At 39.2% G+C, this 17,937-nt stretch overlaps 1 protein-coding gene across 4 annotated transcripts in view; it reads left to right on the top strand.

The window, feature by feature from the left end:
* The window catches only part of LOC308102294 (protein phosphatase 3 catalytic subunit alpha), a 93,288-nt gene extending 79,077 nt beyond the window's left edge, over positions 1 to 14,211 (top strand). For 2 of the 4 annotated variants that reach the window (XM_080451937.1, XM_080451936.1), the window contains 4 exons: positions 1,324 to 1,408; positions 1,584 to 1,681; positions 7,850 to 7,879; positions 12,297 to 14,211. In XM_080451937.1, the coding sequence (XP_080308063.1) occupies positions 1,324 to 1,408; positions 1,584 to 1,681; positions 7,850 to 7,879; positions 12,297 to 12,508 (425 nt within the window). In that variant the 3' untranslated portion in view covers positions 12,509 to 14,211. The remainder of the gene's footprint in view (positions 1 to 1,323; positions 1,409 to 1,583; positions 1,682 to 7,849; positions 7,880 to 12,296) is intronic. The other 2 variants (XM_080451938.1, XM_080451939.1) reach the window with 1 other exon arrangement.
* Positions 14,212 to 17,937: the final 3,726 nt, after the last annotated feature.

Raw genomic sequence — 17,937 nt, 5'->3', positions numbered from 1 at the left:
GGAAAACATTCTTCATAGATTTAGGGAGTGTTCTCATCTGAACGTGTAGACAACAAGTGTGCAGTCACGTACAGATTTCACAGATTACCTCACATGATCCTACTGGAAGCAAGGTTGGATTAAAATAAAAAGTAGTTAGGACACCCAAACAGGCAGCATGAATGCACTGAATGCTGAGGAGTATTCTGGCGTTGCTGTGATGTGTGGTTGGATACAAAACATTGTGTTTGACCTGGCTTTAACAACTGCATTGTGTTTTCTTTTTACATGGTCTGATTTTGGTTTGGCATCTTGTACATTACACCAATTTCAGAAAATGTCTGATGCCCCCAAATTACTCTTTATCTTCTCCTAGCACATTTACTCAGATATATCTTTACACAATCTTAATTCGCTTAAATTCGACCAATTTTTAACCAATATCCGCCAGCCTACAGGAAGCACATCTGCCCTACGCCGGATAACAGGCTTGCTTCAGGCAGAGGCTTGGTGGAGATTTTTCCTGAGCCTCTGAATTCTGACATAAAACCTTCACAATGGGCTCTGTATCTCCAGAGCTCGCCCTCAGTCATAGGTCCTCAAAGTAGAAAGATACGATTCGGGGGGAGAATCAGTACAGTATCCCTTTAAAGCATAATTACACTTTGTTAGAGTTTTGGTTTGGGTATGTAATTCCCTAACTCAGAATATTGCCCATATATCTTCAATAGCTGCTCAGTAGATTCAAAATTGATGATCCAATGTTCTCCAGATTGACTATTGCATGGTGAAATATGTTTCAAAGTCACACTTAGCACACAAAGCGTATTCTGTGGGGGTTCCACCTGTTTACAATGATTGATAAAGGTCCTATTGTCATTTCTTACAAGCTCAGTAACAAACTTACTCAGAAGTATCTTGCCTACTGTACTGGATCTTCTTCCTAATTAAAATAGTAACATCAACATGAAGTTGACATTTTTTATTTGTGTGCTAAAAGTCTGACTGTAAGACCTGTTTCACTGTGCAACGTAAGTCAAAGACATTGGATTATCACTTTTCAATCAATGGAGCAACTATTGAAGATATCTCACATTATGAGATATCTTCATTACATCTTCTTCATCTTCGTTACATTATGGCAAGGTAACTAATAACTATACCACCCAAACCTCAATCAAAATGTAATTGTGATTTAAGGTACTTTCCAATAGCAACACGTGCACATTATTAGATGACAGTATTGATAGGACTTTCAGCGCCATAGTGTGACACGCGTGACGTGCGTGCATGCCTGCGTGGTCACTGTGTGTTTTACTGTGTCTGCTCTCTGACCCTGTCTAGTAGCCACCGCCTCTGCCCGCAAGGAGGTCATTCGCAACAAGATCCGTGCCATTGGAAAGATGGCCAGAGTCTTCTCTGTGCTCAGGTATGGATGCACATCAAAACCTTTCAGCCTCTCGACATCTTCATCGGCCGCTTTTATGTGTGAGCGTATTCAAAGTTGGTTCGTGTTTTTGCCCATCAATGACCAACCTATTCACCTCAACACCGCGGTGTGGTCGTGGACTGTGTGTGTGTGTGTGTGTGTGTGTGTCTTTCAGAGAGGAGAGTGAGAGTGTCCTGACATTGAAGGGCCTAACCCCAACAGGCATGCTGCCCAGCGGAGTGCTGTCTGGCGGCAAAGAAAAGCTCCAGAATGGTAAGACCCCCCCCCCCCCACAACACACCCCTTTACCATCTGTTGCCCTTAAAAGATAACACACACAGACCCCGATTTACAATGCGCTTCAGTAGTCCACAGCACCATTTTGTATACACTGCTATCTCAAGTGTTAGGGTGGGACAGACACGTCTCCTTCCCTTCCTTTCGTTTATACGTTTGGCATCTTGTATTTACTCCTTCTTCAGAATACATTTTGCAGTTTCGGTTGTCACTTGTCACTTCTTCTTAACGAGCAGAAGTCTCCAAACTACGTTGTAAAATGTTAACATTTTAGGGTTAAATTAACACTGTCTATGTCAACACCTTTCAGACAAGGCTCAGTTGATACCTCCTTCAACAAAAGAGTGATGTATATCAATTAGTTCACTCTTAGCTCTCATGTTGTATATTGTCACGGGTAACTTCTATACTTTATTAAATACTAGTAAGAAATACACACTTTTACTTGGAACTTTGTGTAATCTTGTGAAGCTGAAAATTGAGGGGGAGGGAGGGAGGGTGTAAATGATGTAGCATTTACCCTGGATGAGGGATTTTACAATGTCAACTAGGACTGTTCCGTGCGGTCTACAAACACCCTCCCTCCCCAACGATGTCGAATGCATCCAATCCTTGTTCTCTCTCATGTGTCTCCCTCTCTCTTCCCATCTACCCATCCCTGTTTCTCTCTGCGATCCACCCTTTGTTTTTTTGTTTCGGGCTTTTTAAATCTCAAATACTGTTTTATCTTCTTCTTCTCCTTCTCCTCCTCCTTCTTCTTCTTCTTCTGTTTCTCCCCACTAGAAACTGCAGGTATAATCGGTTGTGCAAGTATTCTGTCCAGAGTTTTCATATTGTGACTCCAGTAATAGAATTCATCCTCCCATGTTAAATTCCAAACACTCCAGTAGATTGAGTCTGACAACCCTGCCGCCAACAGGAAGTTGGATTAAGTATTCTGGATCAATCCAGAACCCTCTTGGCAACACATCAAATTTAGCTGGAACTCTTTGAGTTCCCCAACAGCAATGGGCATATTTGTTATTGTTTTATATAAATTTGAAGTGTTTTTCTTTCTTTTTTTCAAGGTTATTTTTTAAATCTCGCAGTGCTCTTGTCTGGTGAGACAAGGGACTGACTTTGATTAAAAGGATGAATTGGAATTGACATAATAAAAAAATAAATTGTGAATGAAAGGGGATAGTTATTATCTACCTTGTCATTTACAAATACAAACAAATAAATAGAGCAGAAATCCATCATGACACTCTTCTGATATAGGCTCTTAACACAACCTTGCATCTGTCTTTCTCTTTGATCAGATGTAATACACATGTAGGCCCCACACATACAGTAGACACAAAAGAGCTTTCCACATAGTTAACCGTTTGTGCTGCTTCTTTTAGACGGTGAACACCACTCAACACACTGTTATTATCCACATGGTATGGAGGGTTCAGTCTACGTTTGGGCAATAGAATATTCTCTCGCAGAGAGCTGATTAAATTGACATGTGAACAAGAGAACCATTGGATGTTTTTGGCCATCCACTGTATGCGTAATTTCAGTTTTATTGGACTAGATTGATACCAGAAATGTTAAGAACAAGTGTGTATTATGATATTTAGTCATGTGATTTTCAATGGAACTGAACAGGCTGGCGACACTGAAGTTAGAGGTCTACACGGATCTTGAGATCCACATGATCAGATGTTTTCTTTTTACTTTCATAAGGCAAAACAGCAGACGAAAGCCGAGTTGTCTTGGTAACCACTTTGTAGTCCAGCAAACCTCTGCTACAGTTTGTTTATTAACTGTTGCTATGGTTACATATCACTAGCAAACAATTAAAGCTGTGTTGTCAGGGTAACCACTTTCTAGTCCAACAAACTGCTGCTGCATTTTATTCGTGAGACTTTATTTTTCTTTATTCCCCGTACTGTGTTTAAAAGCATAATAATGTTTGTGGAAAGAAGGACAGACACAGTAACCGTCCTTGCTCTTATAGCAGTGTAAGAGAACATAGAATGTTCGCCATAGTCAGCTGAACCCCTCCTCAGTGCCTGTGGTTAACATGTGCATTACAACTACACACACTTACTTGCATCCCTCTTTAAGTAGGCCGTTCAGAAACGGCAAATTACTATGAAACGATGAAAAAAGAGCCACAGTTGAAGGCAGAGTGACACTGAAGGATTCCTGCTCCAGCATTAGTGGAAATGCGCAGCCATGTCTGTCCACGCGGACACAGCCTGAGCGCTTCCACTCTAATGTTGTGTATCCATCAACCACTTGGTTTTGCTTTAGCTGTCCACTGTGTTATTTGCTCCTGTGTCCTTCCCGTATTTTCCTCCCATCCTCTACATGGCGGTGTCTAGTTCCCAGTATCGTAGAGCTGTATTTTATTTTGCCGTCAACTCCACTACCTACCTCATCTACTGTGTGTGTGTGTGTGTGTGTGTGTGTGTGTGTGTGTGTGTGTGTGTGTGTGTGTGTGTGTGTGTGTGTGTGTGTGTGTGTGTGTGTGTGTGTGTGTGTGTGTGTGTGTGTGTGTGTGTGTGTGTGTGTGTGTGTGTGTGTGTGTGTGTGTGTGTGTGTGTGTGTGTGTGTGTGTGTGTGTGTGTATCTGTGCGCGCGTGTGCGTGCATCTGGCCTACTTAGCTTAAACTAAATGACTACCTTCAAGGATGATTATTTGACAGTAACCAACACTATTTTGCTTTGCTTCTGAAATTGTGGTAAGTGGTAAGGTTTTTATCTCTCTCGTTTCCGTTTCCACTAAAGGTATGTCAGCACTTTTGATCAAAAGTTGTTTAGTAGTTTTTCTTTATTTTTATCAAAAGATGCTTCTTCAGTTCCAGACCCCCATCTCCTCCACCTCCACCCCAAGAACTTGGGCTGGGCGATATGACTCCAAATCAGTATCACTATTATTGCAAACTTTTGCCTCGATTATGATTAATGAACTTTTATGTAAAATAAAAATGAAAATGGCATATCTACAAGCTCACAACGCGTCGTGAGCTTGTAGATATTTTCAAAATGTTTGCACACCACCATTGTACAACGACGACTGTACTGTATAATACAGAGCTTAAGTGTAAGTGTAATCTTAACTCATTCACTGCCACGGGACGATTTTGACTGCTTTTTTTGGGGGGTGTTTCCACTAGATGGCGCTCTTCGCTAACACATGAGTGACCATTTCATCCCCAGATGCACGCAGAACCAGGAGACCACGTGATCCCAAGATTTATTGCTCCATTCACTTCCTGGTTAACGTATTTGGGAAATCGCCTGTATCTCGCCTCCTGTGTTTTACTATGTATTTTTGACGAGACATGTTATTTTCAACGGCCTATGACAAGTGAACGGGGGGTCGCGATGACAGTGAAAGCACAGCGAAACCCCTCGTGATTTGCAACCATCAGGGGATCAATCATACTGAGATAAATATTCTGTGACTACTTGAAAAGGTAAGAAAATCTAAAAATCGCTGGCACTGGGTTTATTTATTTTGGCAGTGAAAGAGTTAAGTGGTATCAGACTAATCGATTAAGGCGTTTACAAAGAAATCGATTAGACTTTTTTGCGTCGATTTGTTGATATACAAGCCTTTTCTTTTTTACATTATTACCAAAAAAAAAGCTTCTCGATTATTCGATTAACCTACATGAGCAAGATTAAGTCGGTCAGAGGTTCTATATTTCGGTTTGGATATATTTTTCGGTTAATTGCCCAGCCCCACCCAGAACACTGCGACATGGTCAGCGCTCCATCTGTTTAGCTGGCTGTGTTGTAGTCATTCATTCAGCTGCAGCCTGAGCCATACACACTGCTGAAACAACATGTGTTGCTTCCATCCAACCTTATCTCTGTTTCTCCTGTGTTCTTTTAAACCCTTTCATTCTGCATTATCTCCCTCTTTCTCTATAGAGCCTAGCGGGTAATTTAGTTGTTAATAATAGAAGAGCTTTATTCCCACGTAAAAAAATATATATATCAACACCTCCCAACATTTGCTTTATTTAAGCGTTATTAACCAACAGTATGCTAGAGTGTAGTGTTACAAGTGTGCGATAATACTCTAAGTTGTTACCTAATGGAAGTCTTCCTCTACATGAAGCGCTTTCCAGGTTGTAACCGCAACTACAAGCAATTATGTTATATACTTTGTGTTTAGAATGTTGTTAATCATTAAAGGACCAAAAATGGCCGTAGTGTCATTGTCTGGTCACTGCTTGGGGCCATATATTGTAATGTACATAAACAGACCACTGTTCCGTAAATGTTTCTAAAATGTTCCTGAACTTAACTCGATAATGTAGTCGATGTTGGCCAAACATAATTGATTTCACAGATTTTATTGAAGGGATAGCCCCTTGAGATGCAGCATCTAATTTTCGAGGGAGTCCCATAAAAACATGAACAACAGACATAGATGCATACAATACAAATATAGATACATTCATACACCGATAGCTTGCTGACCCTCTCCCACCCACCCCACCAACCACCAATTACGCAGTTAATAAGTGATGGATGTTTAAATTTAGTCTGTAAATCAATTTTTTCTCCAGGGAGTATTTCTCTGTGCTGAAATGAACTGAATCCAATGGCTTCCTCGAAAATCATGTTTTGGGAAATGTTTGTCAATTAGGTCAACCAAATCATGAGTTATAGTCTATAAGTTAAACATGCCAGACCACCGGTATGGTACTTTAAGTTCATTATGTACTGTACAGTATCTGGGAGTCTTCAGTTATGATGAAGGGCTAACTATACATCTACAGTGGGTGCTAGGTTAAGAGCTGAACATGGTTAAGAATAGAACCCCAGCACACCCAGCTATGATTTAGACTTAAAGGGTCTACACCATGAAAATCACTTTTTTCAATTCAATTTTTTTTTTTTTTTATTCAGTCATTCCTTCTCATTTCATGGATTTCCAGAATGGGCGTGTCTGAACAGGCGATCTCAGAATGGAAATGTTCATGATGTCACAAACATTTTTGATGGCAAACCCAATGTTAAATGAAAAGTGCCCGAATCGCTTTTCTATTTTTCTACCCCCCCTAAGTGGGGGGTCTACGAACAAATACTTCGGGCTCGGATTTTGGCTCCGCCCCCCGGAAGTGGGTGAAACAGGCACCTCAAACACTTGGTGGAATTGTTCAAAAATGTTCAAAGTGTTTTTTTTTTTCGATTTTGTATTTTTCTTAGATGCTTCTTTTTATGCAGAATTTTTCCATTTTTTTTTTTTTTTAAATATTTTTTAAATAATTTTTAATAATAAAACAGACAGAATTGCTCAGTAGCCCCCCCCTGCCCAAGAGGACGTTTTGGTATTGCAGCTGAAAGTGCTGTATAAGCCAGAGACAATTGACTTGGGATGAGTATATCTGAGTGATGATTTAGGCTCAAACCTTTTGAAAAAGGTTTGAGGGACATACATCATATGATATTAAATATCAAATATTTTTTTTAAATTCATGGTGTAGATCCTTTAAACAAAATAATCCGACAACCTTTTGATCCATGGTGGATCTTCGTCGGTTCTATAATTATAACCGTGTTATGGTGCGCTCACTAAACATTCCATGGCACTGTAGAATGAAGTGTCACACAGAGGTTTTTACCTCCATCGTGATCTTCATGTACTCCCCCTTATCACCTGCCAGCCCCACAGTTGGACTTTGATTAAACCCTCCGTTTAATCAAACGCTTCAGGTCAGGTTCAGGTCAAGTTCCATGAACGTCCTCCCTAGAAGGGAGTCTTTGTCAGTGCATAGCCCAGGCCTCCACCCAACAGATCTGGAACTCTGAAAGGAAATTTAAAAAAACTATTGTTTTCACCCTCCCTGTCTTCTTCTTCATCCTCCTCTTCCTCCCCCAGACCCCCCTCCTCCCCCCGCCCCTTTGCTAACATTCGTGGGTCTATGTGTCTTGAGTGTCCACAACCATGTACAGTAGATTGTTTTCTTTAACATTAAGTGTTGTCTGGCATTGGCTCTCTATCTCTCTCTCTCTCTCTCCCCCGCTCTCTCTCTCTCTCTCTCTGTTTGCTGCTCATTGTTCTTGGGACAAAAAACAAAACAAATAAATGGAACTCCTCTGCTCACTTCTCATTCGTTTTGCAACCCCCTCCCCTGTTCTTCTCTTCAGCTACTATTGAAGCTATTGAGGCTGATGAAGGTAAATGGGGCTGGCCGCCCTCTTCTGTTGCTGTGAACGCAATAGACAGTGGGCTCTCCCGTTGGGGTTTCCATCCATCTCGCTGGTGCTTGAGTAGAGTGTGTTGGGTGTTTGGGGCTAACAAATTGTGGCATAATTATTAACAAAGAAAAGAAAAAGTAAGTAAGTACGGAAATCCTACAGTTGTGCACTTTGTTTTAAAGGGGAAACTATTTCATAGCACAGATTTCATTCATCAGATTTCATAAAAGTGGAACTGTGAATGTATTTAATTCTATTTTATTTATTCATTTATTTTTGTGAGTGCAAAGTACATGACATTTGCTATCGCTATTTGAGAAATGGGCATGTTTGCTTTAATTCCCGGTTAAAAATAATATATCCCGGTGGCATGTATGGGCCTATGCTGTACGGTTCAGCGTTTAGCAGTAACAATGAACATCAAACAATGTTCAGCAGCTTGTTCCATTAGTGGAATCTCATTAGGCCATTTGCATTTTGTCAGCTCTCTGAAGATTACCACATCAGTCTCAGAATAATCCTATTTCTCTGAAATGGTTAGTTTGCACAACAAGCTTTTCCCTGGAATGGAAGCTTTTCTGTAATGGCAGTTAATGCTTTGCAAATAGATTAGGATTGAGGTTTTGTCCCTTTTACTTTTTAGAAAATTAGTCTCTTTTACGTCTAGAATAACCCGAGAATCTAACTAAACACACACACACACACACCACATTGACCATGCTTCTCCAACTCTAAACTAAATTTGAACAGCTAAAAGGGAATCATCACTATGCATTCAAACAGGCTCATACAATCATGTTTGAAGTACACTTGGACATTGTTAATCTGTAGGAGGCTTTGTAGACCTTTGTGTAGCTACCGGAAGGATATATATCAAAAAAAAAAAAAGATTTAGAAAAGCGGAATGGAGCCCAAAGATTTAATGCGTTGAATTTGTCTGAGGCCTTATCAGTGCTGTTGTATTTGACACCAAGGAGTAGCTCTTATATTTTGTTGAAAGATGTTGTAAATTCTCAAATGCCCAGACAACGCCATAATCTTTTGTTGCGGTTTATCTTTGTTTTTCTGAGACTTTCTGCATCTTTTCATTTATTATCTCTAGCCTCTGCTCTGCCCTCACACGATAAAATAAAAAATCTTGCTATGAATGTTTACGATCACATTTCCCCTTTGAAACAATTAAAGCAGTTGTGTATTGTTTTTGCAATAACATATATTGTACAATATGATACAATTCGCCATGGTTGTACATCTGAATTGGAAGGAAAAAATATATTCCACATCATAATTGGATTTTCTTCTCTCCAAAAAGCAAATATAATTTAAAATAATCTGTGGCGCAAGAACAACCTCAACTGTGAGCTAAATAGTAGTTTGCCAGCTGCTATTTACGTTGGAATTGTCCAGTAATTCCTCTTTAGCACCCCTAGAGGACGGTGCATTGCAGTGTCAAAACACTTTTTCTTGCTTATTTTCTCCTCTGTGGCCCTGCCCTGCTGTGTTGTGTTCACCGCTGTGAGTTGCTAATAACCTGTGTCTGACCTGTGCTATGCAGCAAAATAACTACACTACCCATCAGCCCCCTCTCTCCACACACCCGCATCCAATTTGTGTTCTAAAAAAACATGGTGCCCCTCAATTCAAATAATACCCTTTTAGAAAATGCTATACTTACTCTACCACTACGGCACAGATCACTATGAGAGGTGGGTGTATTAAAGATGTATTTTAAACAAATTAATAGTTAAATATATGCAATGTCTGACTAGATTGAATAAAACTATCCAGGGGTTGGTGTTGAATCAATATGTACCTGTAAACATACTCTATTTGTTTGATTTAGGTATGCCAAATTGATTCATATTTATTTATCAACCGTGGCAAATCATATGAGTTTGCCTCAATCCCGTTTCCATTTAATTTGATCCACTTTGAAATAATAATGTTTGGGACATCCACCCCTCAAATGGACTCCAATGAACTCCAGTACTTGCTGCATGCTCCAAGCAGGCGTAACAAGTGGTTAGCACCCCAAGTACCCTTGTAGTGTCTCTGTATATGAGCTCTGTCTCACTGTGGAAATACTTTGTGGGAGTGAACGTCTCGTGGGCTTCACTCTCGTGGTTTTCTTTTAAATCTCATTATTTTGTCTTCTCTTTGACCATTCTCCTTTGTCAATCTTTTGTGTTTTATTCAATGTGATGTGGCTGTGGAGCTCAGGTTGCTTGGGGTCGCCGGGTGTTCTACACTTGTGCCTTTCTGACTATCTTTCCTTAATTTGTGTCTGCAGGACTGTAGCATATTGACCGTATTACTGTATATTCATATTACATTCAAGTAATTTCAGTGAAATGGCAGTCCTTTTCCTTTTTTAAACAAACTTTCAAAGTTAACGTTTCACACACAATAAACATTACTTTTATTTCAAGCCTCAATTATTTTGATTGGACATGAACGTAAGGGTTATGTTAAAAGTTGTATGTAAAGTAATGTCCTGTAGTCTTTGATGGCACAAAGAATACCTATTGACCCTAATGCCAGGAGCATCCCCTGTAGTTTTAGAAGGATTACGTCCTCTCTTCGGGTTATATCATTTTGAAAAATGATATTGGTAAATATTGTGTTGTCACTGTTTCCCAAATGAGTTGTCCTTTTTACTTGTATTAACTGTCACATGTGTTGTCATAAGCCCTTAAAATGCTTCATGCCCACCACGATGAATACGTTTACACGCATAATAAACTATTGCTTTATGGTAGAAGAGTTAATTGTGACATAAAGGGTAAGTTTGGTCATTTTAGACCTACACTGTGTATATATATATATATATATATATATAATTTGCATCTTACTGTACTTGGACCTGAAGAGAATTTATGCTAACAATCAGATCAACCAGGGTTCGAAAAATGGCTCTTGCCGGTCTGTTAAAGCATATTATGACCAGTCGCCGCCTTTATCGTCACAGCCCAGAAAGCAACATCACGGCACCAGTTTCACTATGAGGCTAGTCTTCTCCTGGACCATATGGCTGCGGCTTGGAAAAGTAGGATAACACTTTATATGGAGGTCAGGTATATAATGCATTATGAATGTGATTATAATGCATTATATGAAAAAAGGAGTAGGATATGCACATCCCCACAGTTTCTTTAAACACTGTGCTGGACCCCAAAAAATTATCAAATGAAGAAAAAGGAAATGTTCCCACACGATAGGTTGCTCTCCTGTCTTTTCTTTATTATTTTAACCAAACGACAGCGTTTCAAGAAAAGACGGGAGAGCAACCTATCATGTGTGGACATATAATGCATTATATACCTGATCTTCATATCTCTGCTGTCGGGCAGAAACCGGCTATGTCCAAAATATTAACTTTTCAGGAAATGAAAAGAAAAAAACATGTTTTTAGAACAACACAAATAATGCCTCACCAAAGTTGGTATGGTGACTTTATACATTGTCAGATACTTGAATGTGTCCTTATATTATCATACCTTTTACCCAAATACAGCTCAAGTGGTGTTAGAAGGAAAACATTTTTAACCCACACACAGACATAAAGGGTGTTCAATAGCACTGATTTATAAAAAATAAAATAAAAATGGAGATAGCTGGTTTCTGCCCGACAGCGATGATATACAACAATACTACCAAAAATAGTTCTGCGATTTCCTGATTAGTGAAACATGGTGGTCAGATGAAAGATGAAATATGGAGATACAAGGTTTCTGATTGACCGCATCAAAAAGCTTCTTAGCAAGTCACTATGAACAGAATCGTCTCAGTTCAACTGGCGACTGAGTCTGGAGCTAATATTCTCTGCTGGTCCAAGTACTACATGTGTGTAAAATGCAAATAATCTGTAGCAGTGGTTGATTCAGGGTCCAGGGACCCTCAGGGTTCCTTGAGAGGGTTCCGAATGGACCCTTACAGGTCTGTAACTCAGAGTTCTGGGGAACCTTGAAAGTAAAAAGTGCGATAACCCCTGATCTATTAGGTCTAAAGTCACACACTTGTCACTCTATTTTGTTAATGCCTGTTATAGCAGGGCTCATTACAGATGAATGAAGATTAGTGTGGAGCATTAGGCCTGTCGAGCTACTTACAGCTACTCAATCAAATTGATCTAATAGCCTTTTTACAATTGCAGTTGTGTTGCCAGTAAAGGAAAAAGAAAAACCTCTCACAATCAGTGATAGGAAATGAAGCCAAACGTCAGACATGAGCACATTGTCGTATTTCGTGAGCGTGTCCCAAGAAAAGTGCCAGCCCGTTCAATTCTTTGTTAACAAAAATCCCTCATTCGCTTCTCAACCACTCCTGAATTTGTTTTTCTCCCCCTCTCGAATCCCCCGCCCCAACAAACCCTCCCCTCTCCTTCACGCTCAAACAGCCATCAAGGGCTTCTCGCCCCAGCACAAGATCACGAGCTTCGCGGAGGCTAAGGGCCTGGACCGCATCAACGAGAGGATGCCCCCGCGGCGGGACACGCTGCCCACCGACGCCAGCCTCAACTCGCTCAACAAGGCGCTGTCCTCGGAGACCAACGGCACGGACACCAAGGGGGGCACCAGCAGCAGCAGTGGCAGCAGTAACATCCAGTGAGGGCTCCTCCTCCCGCCAGGTGGAGGTGTTGGGTGGGCCACATGACTGCCGGGGGATGGGGTGGGGTTGGGGTGTGGCGTGGTGGGGCGTGCCAACCCTCAATCCTCGTCTCAGCCGGTATACCGCAGAAAACGGGGACAAAGAAGGGATGAAGGAGAAGCAGAGAGGTTGGGGGGGAGGCTGAGTTCTCAGAATGCGTGCGGGGGAGGGGGGTTCAGGGGTCGTGACATCTCACTTGCTAGTCTTTTTGGGTATGCCTTCAAAAAAAAAGAGAAAATCTTAGTTCACAGTCAAACAATCTGCTAAATTATTGTCGGTTCACATTTCTGAACGATCACGCCATGCACGTGATCGTACACCACACACATACAGTATGTCAATGAAAGGGAGAGAGAGAGGGGGCGAACGAAAGAGGGAGATAGTAAGATCCGAGAGAGATCATGTTTTTTTTTTTTAAGGGCCCTCGCTCATTTACAAGGAAATGGTAAGGCTTGTGTAACTTCTTACTAACTATTGTACGTTTACAAAATACAGCACTAAAAAAAAAGACAGAACATAAGATTATGTTTTTAACATATAAGGGTGTACAAACTAAATGAGGACTATTTATTGATGACTTTTTTTGCTATTCTTATATAAAAAAATACAATAGCTCTGAAATGAATTAGGCAGTCTTAAAAACAGAATGTTGCAACATTGTCGAAATGCCAAATAATGGAACGTTTTCTGGTTTTGTACAGATTCTGCTTACCTCAGGTTCCTTTGGTGTGTGCTTTGACCTGATTTTTCTGTATAATGGCTAAAAATTACTTGGTAATGAATACCTATTTTCTTGAGTTTCATAACTGGAATTTACATTTATCTATCATTTGCAAATACTTTTTTGTCTCTTTTGGGGGAATGGGGGGGTAGATTTATTGTGGCTTGCTGGAAATCTTGAGTGTTCTTATTTTTCTCTCTTTTTAAGTATTGCGAACAAAGTAAAAAATAGAGAACCTATATTGTGTACAAAAAAGGAAAAAAAAGAATACAATAAACTTTCAAGTGTCTGCCTATGCATGTTTTATAAAAATCAAACGGAGATAGAGAAACTGAATACCTTGGCTGTAGAGGCCTGGTTTGAAATATATTGCGCTTTAGTGATCATATACTGGAAATGTATACCTGCATACTTTCAATTAACACCATAATAATGCTCTATGCCTTCAACTTCTTTTGTAATTGAAGCATTTACCTATCTAAGATGAATGAGGAAGTCATATTTTTAATCCACGCTTGTAAGTGCACACAGTCCAATTAAGCATGTTTGACAATTCTTGTGAGGTGTGGTTACATGTGGAAACTCAAAAATGCATGATAGCTGTTAGTGTCATATAACGGTTTAATCAGTTTTGTTCTGTTTTGTAAATGTGCCACAGAAAGTGTAATTTGATTATTATTATTATTACTATTATTATTATTTGGATCTCTGCTTTGTATATCAGTTACAGGTTTGATACTGCTCAATACTTTAAGATGAAACAAGGAAAAAAAAACTTCAAACTTTTTTAAGAACTGCTTAAGTGCCCAAGTAATTCACTACACGACATGAAGCCTTGCTTTTGTAATTTAACTTCAAAACTGTTGGCAGATGAGGCATGCACTTGCAACTATGGAAAAAGTATTTTATATAACTGTTCAATAAAAATGTGCATGAATTTCAACTTGAAACAAGATAATTTTTCATGTGTGTGCACGCACGTGTATATGTGGGTGGGTGGGTGGATGGATGCCTGGGCGGTTATGCAAACATACAACTGCAATTAAATGTAGTATTTTTGCACAGCGGTTGAATGACTTTAGAGAGATTATTTTATTGCTGTTCCATATTTGGCCAGTGGTGTAAAGTAACTAAGTACTTTTCATTTACTAACTCATTTTACTCAAGTACTGTACTTGAGTAAAATGAGTTATTTTTACTTTACTGGAGTATTTTCAATTTTCTGTACTTTTACTTCTACTCTACTACATCTCAGAGGCAAATATTGTACTTTTTACTCCACTACAATTATTTGAAAACTTTAGTTACTTTGTAGATTTTGATTATTACAAAACATTCAGTAGCCTATCCACTTCAGCCCATATCAATTTTTGGCCTTTTGAAAATAGCCGATCTACAAGCTCACAATGCGTCGCATCGCGAGATTCGCGACACACTGTAGATCTGCTATTTTCAAAAGATTTTATGCATTTAAAAACTTGTGAAACGGGACATTCTGCACAGTGAGTACTTTCTACTTTTCATACTTGAACTACATTACTACATTTTGATTCCAACACTTTTGTACTTTTACTCCTTGTACATTTTGAATCCTGGACTTTTACTTGTAACAGAGTATTTCTACATTGTAGTATTGAAAATATATATATATATTTAGTACTTTTTCCACCACTGTATTTGGCCAGGTGAAAACTTTGTTATTCAGTGTAGGTTTAAGAGTGGTAGGTGAAAGCAAAGTAACATTCATTCATCAGACCAGACACATTTAAATAACACTCTTACAATGAATTCTCACTCGTACAATGAATTCTAAAATAGGGCAAGGTTAATAAAACCTCATGCAGTTATAGAGGGACTAGATCTTAAATTCAGTTGGGCCTATTGTTTGCGTTTTACACTTTCACGTTTATCTCACTGGTAAATTAGGTCTTATACAGTATTTACCATAAATCACACGTCTCGCTCTGTTGTGCACAAACTGCAGGACAATGGCCTCGTTACTTTTAATTTAGTTGCAGGCTGAGTGTGTTTGGAACTGAGTCCTGAAGCCCGATTTAAACTTCGTTGCACAACAGGTTTGCGCACTGAAAATAGCAGATCTACAAGCTCTCAACGCATTGCGGACACAGTGCATTGAGAGCTTACAGACCTGCTATTTTCGGGGCGAGACACTGTCGTGAGACGGAACATAAATTTGGCATATCACGGTTCGAGACTCCACTAAGGAATTTGGCTCTGACTGCTCAGTATGTGTGCAACGGAAATGACAACTTGGCACTTCCGCATAGCAAAGGTGTTTCCTCCAAATGGAGTTATTAACCCTGATTAAAACATGAACGAGGGCCAAGCCAAGAAACGTCCAAACACCTTTGTGTGTGCTTAGCAAGAAAGATGATTTAGTCTATGAATTTTGTCCAGTTTAATAAACATACAGTATACTGTACATATACTATACTTAGGATATTCTAAATATGGTGTTTGACCTTGGAAAGGTACAGTACAACAGAATAGCAGGAAATGTTTTTAAGCATTGCATGAGTTGTGCAAGAAGTATCGGTGAACAGAAGGCATTCAATAGGCTACTGCACGCATGTACTTTATTTAGTATGCTGTACGCATGTCTGTGATCATAAACAAGTATGTGACATACTGGAGATCGCTGATAGTGTTTTGTTCTGATCAATGTTTAAAATGATTGGAGGTGAGTGTGATCTAAGACAGTGGTTTTCAACCTTTTCAGGCCGTGACCCCTCAAAATAATCATATTTGAACTGGGAACCCCCCAAAATAATCATATTTGAACTGGGAACCCCCAACATAATCGTATTTGAACTGGGGACCCCCCACCCTGACAAGCACTTGGAATGGTAGGAGTTGAGGCATTACATTTTGTTTGACTCGGTTCCACAGATAAATATTGTGAAAATAGCCAATCTAAAAGCTTGCAGATTTTCTGTATTTTTTTACCTATTTCTTACATTATTTTGCCTATTTCTTAAATTATTTGACAATTTGGCCAATGTTTGACCAGTTTTTATAGTATATTCTTTTTTTCTTTTTTTTGTTATCAATTGTTTTTATTATTATATCGACAATACAATCAAATGGGTAAATTTTCAACAAAAACAAGATACAAACACATACAAAACTTAAAAACAACACAGAAGGATAATACAAATAATAATAAAAATAATGATAATAAACATAAACCCACCCACCCCTCCCCGGACCTATAGTTTGTTGATTACGTTTGATGCAGTAATGGTCTTATTTCTTTTCTTTTCTTCCTGTACTTTCTTTTTTTTTAGGTATTAAAGGTCTTAAAGTTCTTAAATTGTCACTTCACTGTCATCTGGGGAGTGGGGACCCCACCCCCCCAAAAAAAACACGACACACAGGTTGAGAACCACTGATCTAAGAAACATACTGTAGGCCCTACAGTCATTCACTGCTTTTCTCCTCCAAAAACATGTATTTATGACCAGCCATATTGGAAGGGCTGACGTGTATAGCATAAATTCACCCAGATATGTGAAGATTCCAAAAAACACCACCTAACAAAAAGAAACACCTTATTTCTTTTGTGTACCATTTGTATATCTCTAAAATCCAGGCAGGGAGACTTGAGGCACAATGCTCGACTGGAAGGAAGCAAACTGCAGCATCCTGTTTTGAGAACACTGTTCCAGGCCTTTAGAAATAAACCCACTGGAGTTCCACTAGACTACAGGAACATTTGATTGTGCAAAGACCAATGCCAATAGCATTTCTATTGGAGTTGTTGAGGACAGGTTTATGGATTACAGTGGTGGAAAAAGTAGTCAGATGTTTTACTTAAGTAAAAGTATCAATACTGCAATGTAGAAATACTCTGTTACAAGTAAAAGTCCGGAATTCAAAATGTACTTGAGTAAAAGTATTGATATCAAAATGTCCTTGTGGCAGAATGTCCCATTTCACAAGTTTTCAAATGTACAAAATGTATTAAAATATTTTGAAAATAGCCGGTCTACATGCGTCGCATTGCCACGCATTGTGAGCTTGTAGATCGGCTATTTTCAAAAGCCGAAATGTATATAGGGTTGAAAAATGTATGTATGTTTTGTAATAATAATCCAAATCTACAAAGTAGCTGTAACTAAAGTTTTCAAATATTTGTAGTGAAGTAAAAGTACAATATTTGCCTCTGAGATGTAGTGGAGTAAAAGTGCTGAGAATTGGAAATACTCCAGTAAAGTAAAGTACCTCAAAATTTTACTTAAGTACAGTACTTGAGTAAATGTACTTAGTTACTTTACACCACTGCACTAGACTACAGGAACATTTGATTGTGCAAAGACCAATGCGAATCGCATTTCTATTGGAGTTGATGAGGACAGGTTTATGGATTAGAAACACTTACTGGTTAAGGTTGTCTGACCTGTGCAACATTACACAGCTGCATACAATTATTACATTATTGATTGTGATCAGAAAGTGATGGGTAAAGAAATGTAAACGATAAGGTGACCTTGGTAGTGGTCATCTGCAGGCGTGTCACCGGTACTGTTGTGAAAACAATGAAAGAATGGAGAAACGTCATGGCTGCCATTTCAACAGCTCCCTCAGGGATGTTCCTATTGTACACAACAAAATCCTGAGTGTTAATTTAGCTCTGAACGCATAAACA

Source organism: Gymnoscopelus braueri, assembly GCF_963280865.1.
Source record: "Gymnoscopelus braueri genome assembly, chromosome: 15".
Lineage (NCBI taxonomy): Eukaryota > Metazoa > Chordata > Actinopteri > Myctophiformes > Myctophidae > Gymnoscopelus > Gymnoscopelus braueri.
The sequence above is the reverse complement of the archived record's forward strand: the minus strand, read 5'-3'. Positions and strand labels throughout refer to the sequence as shown.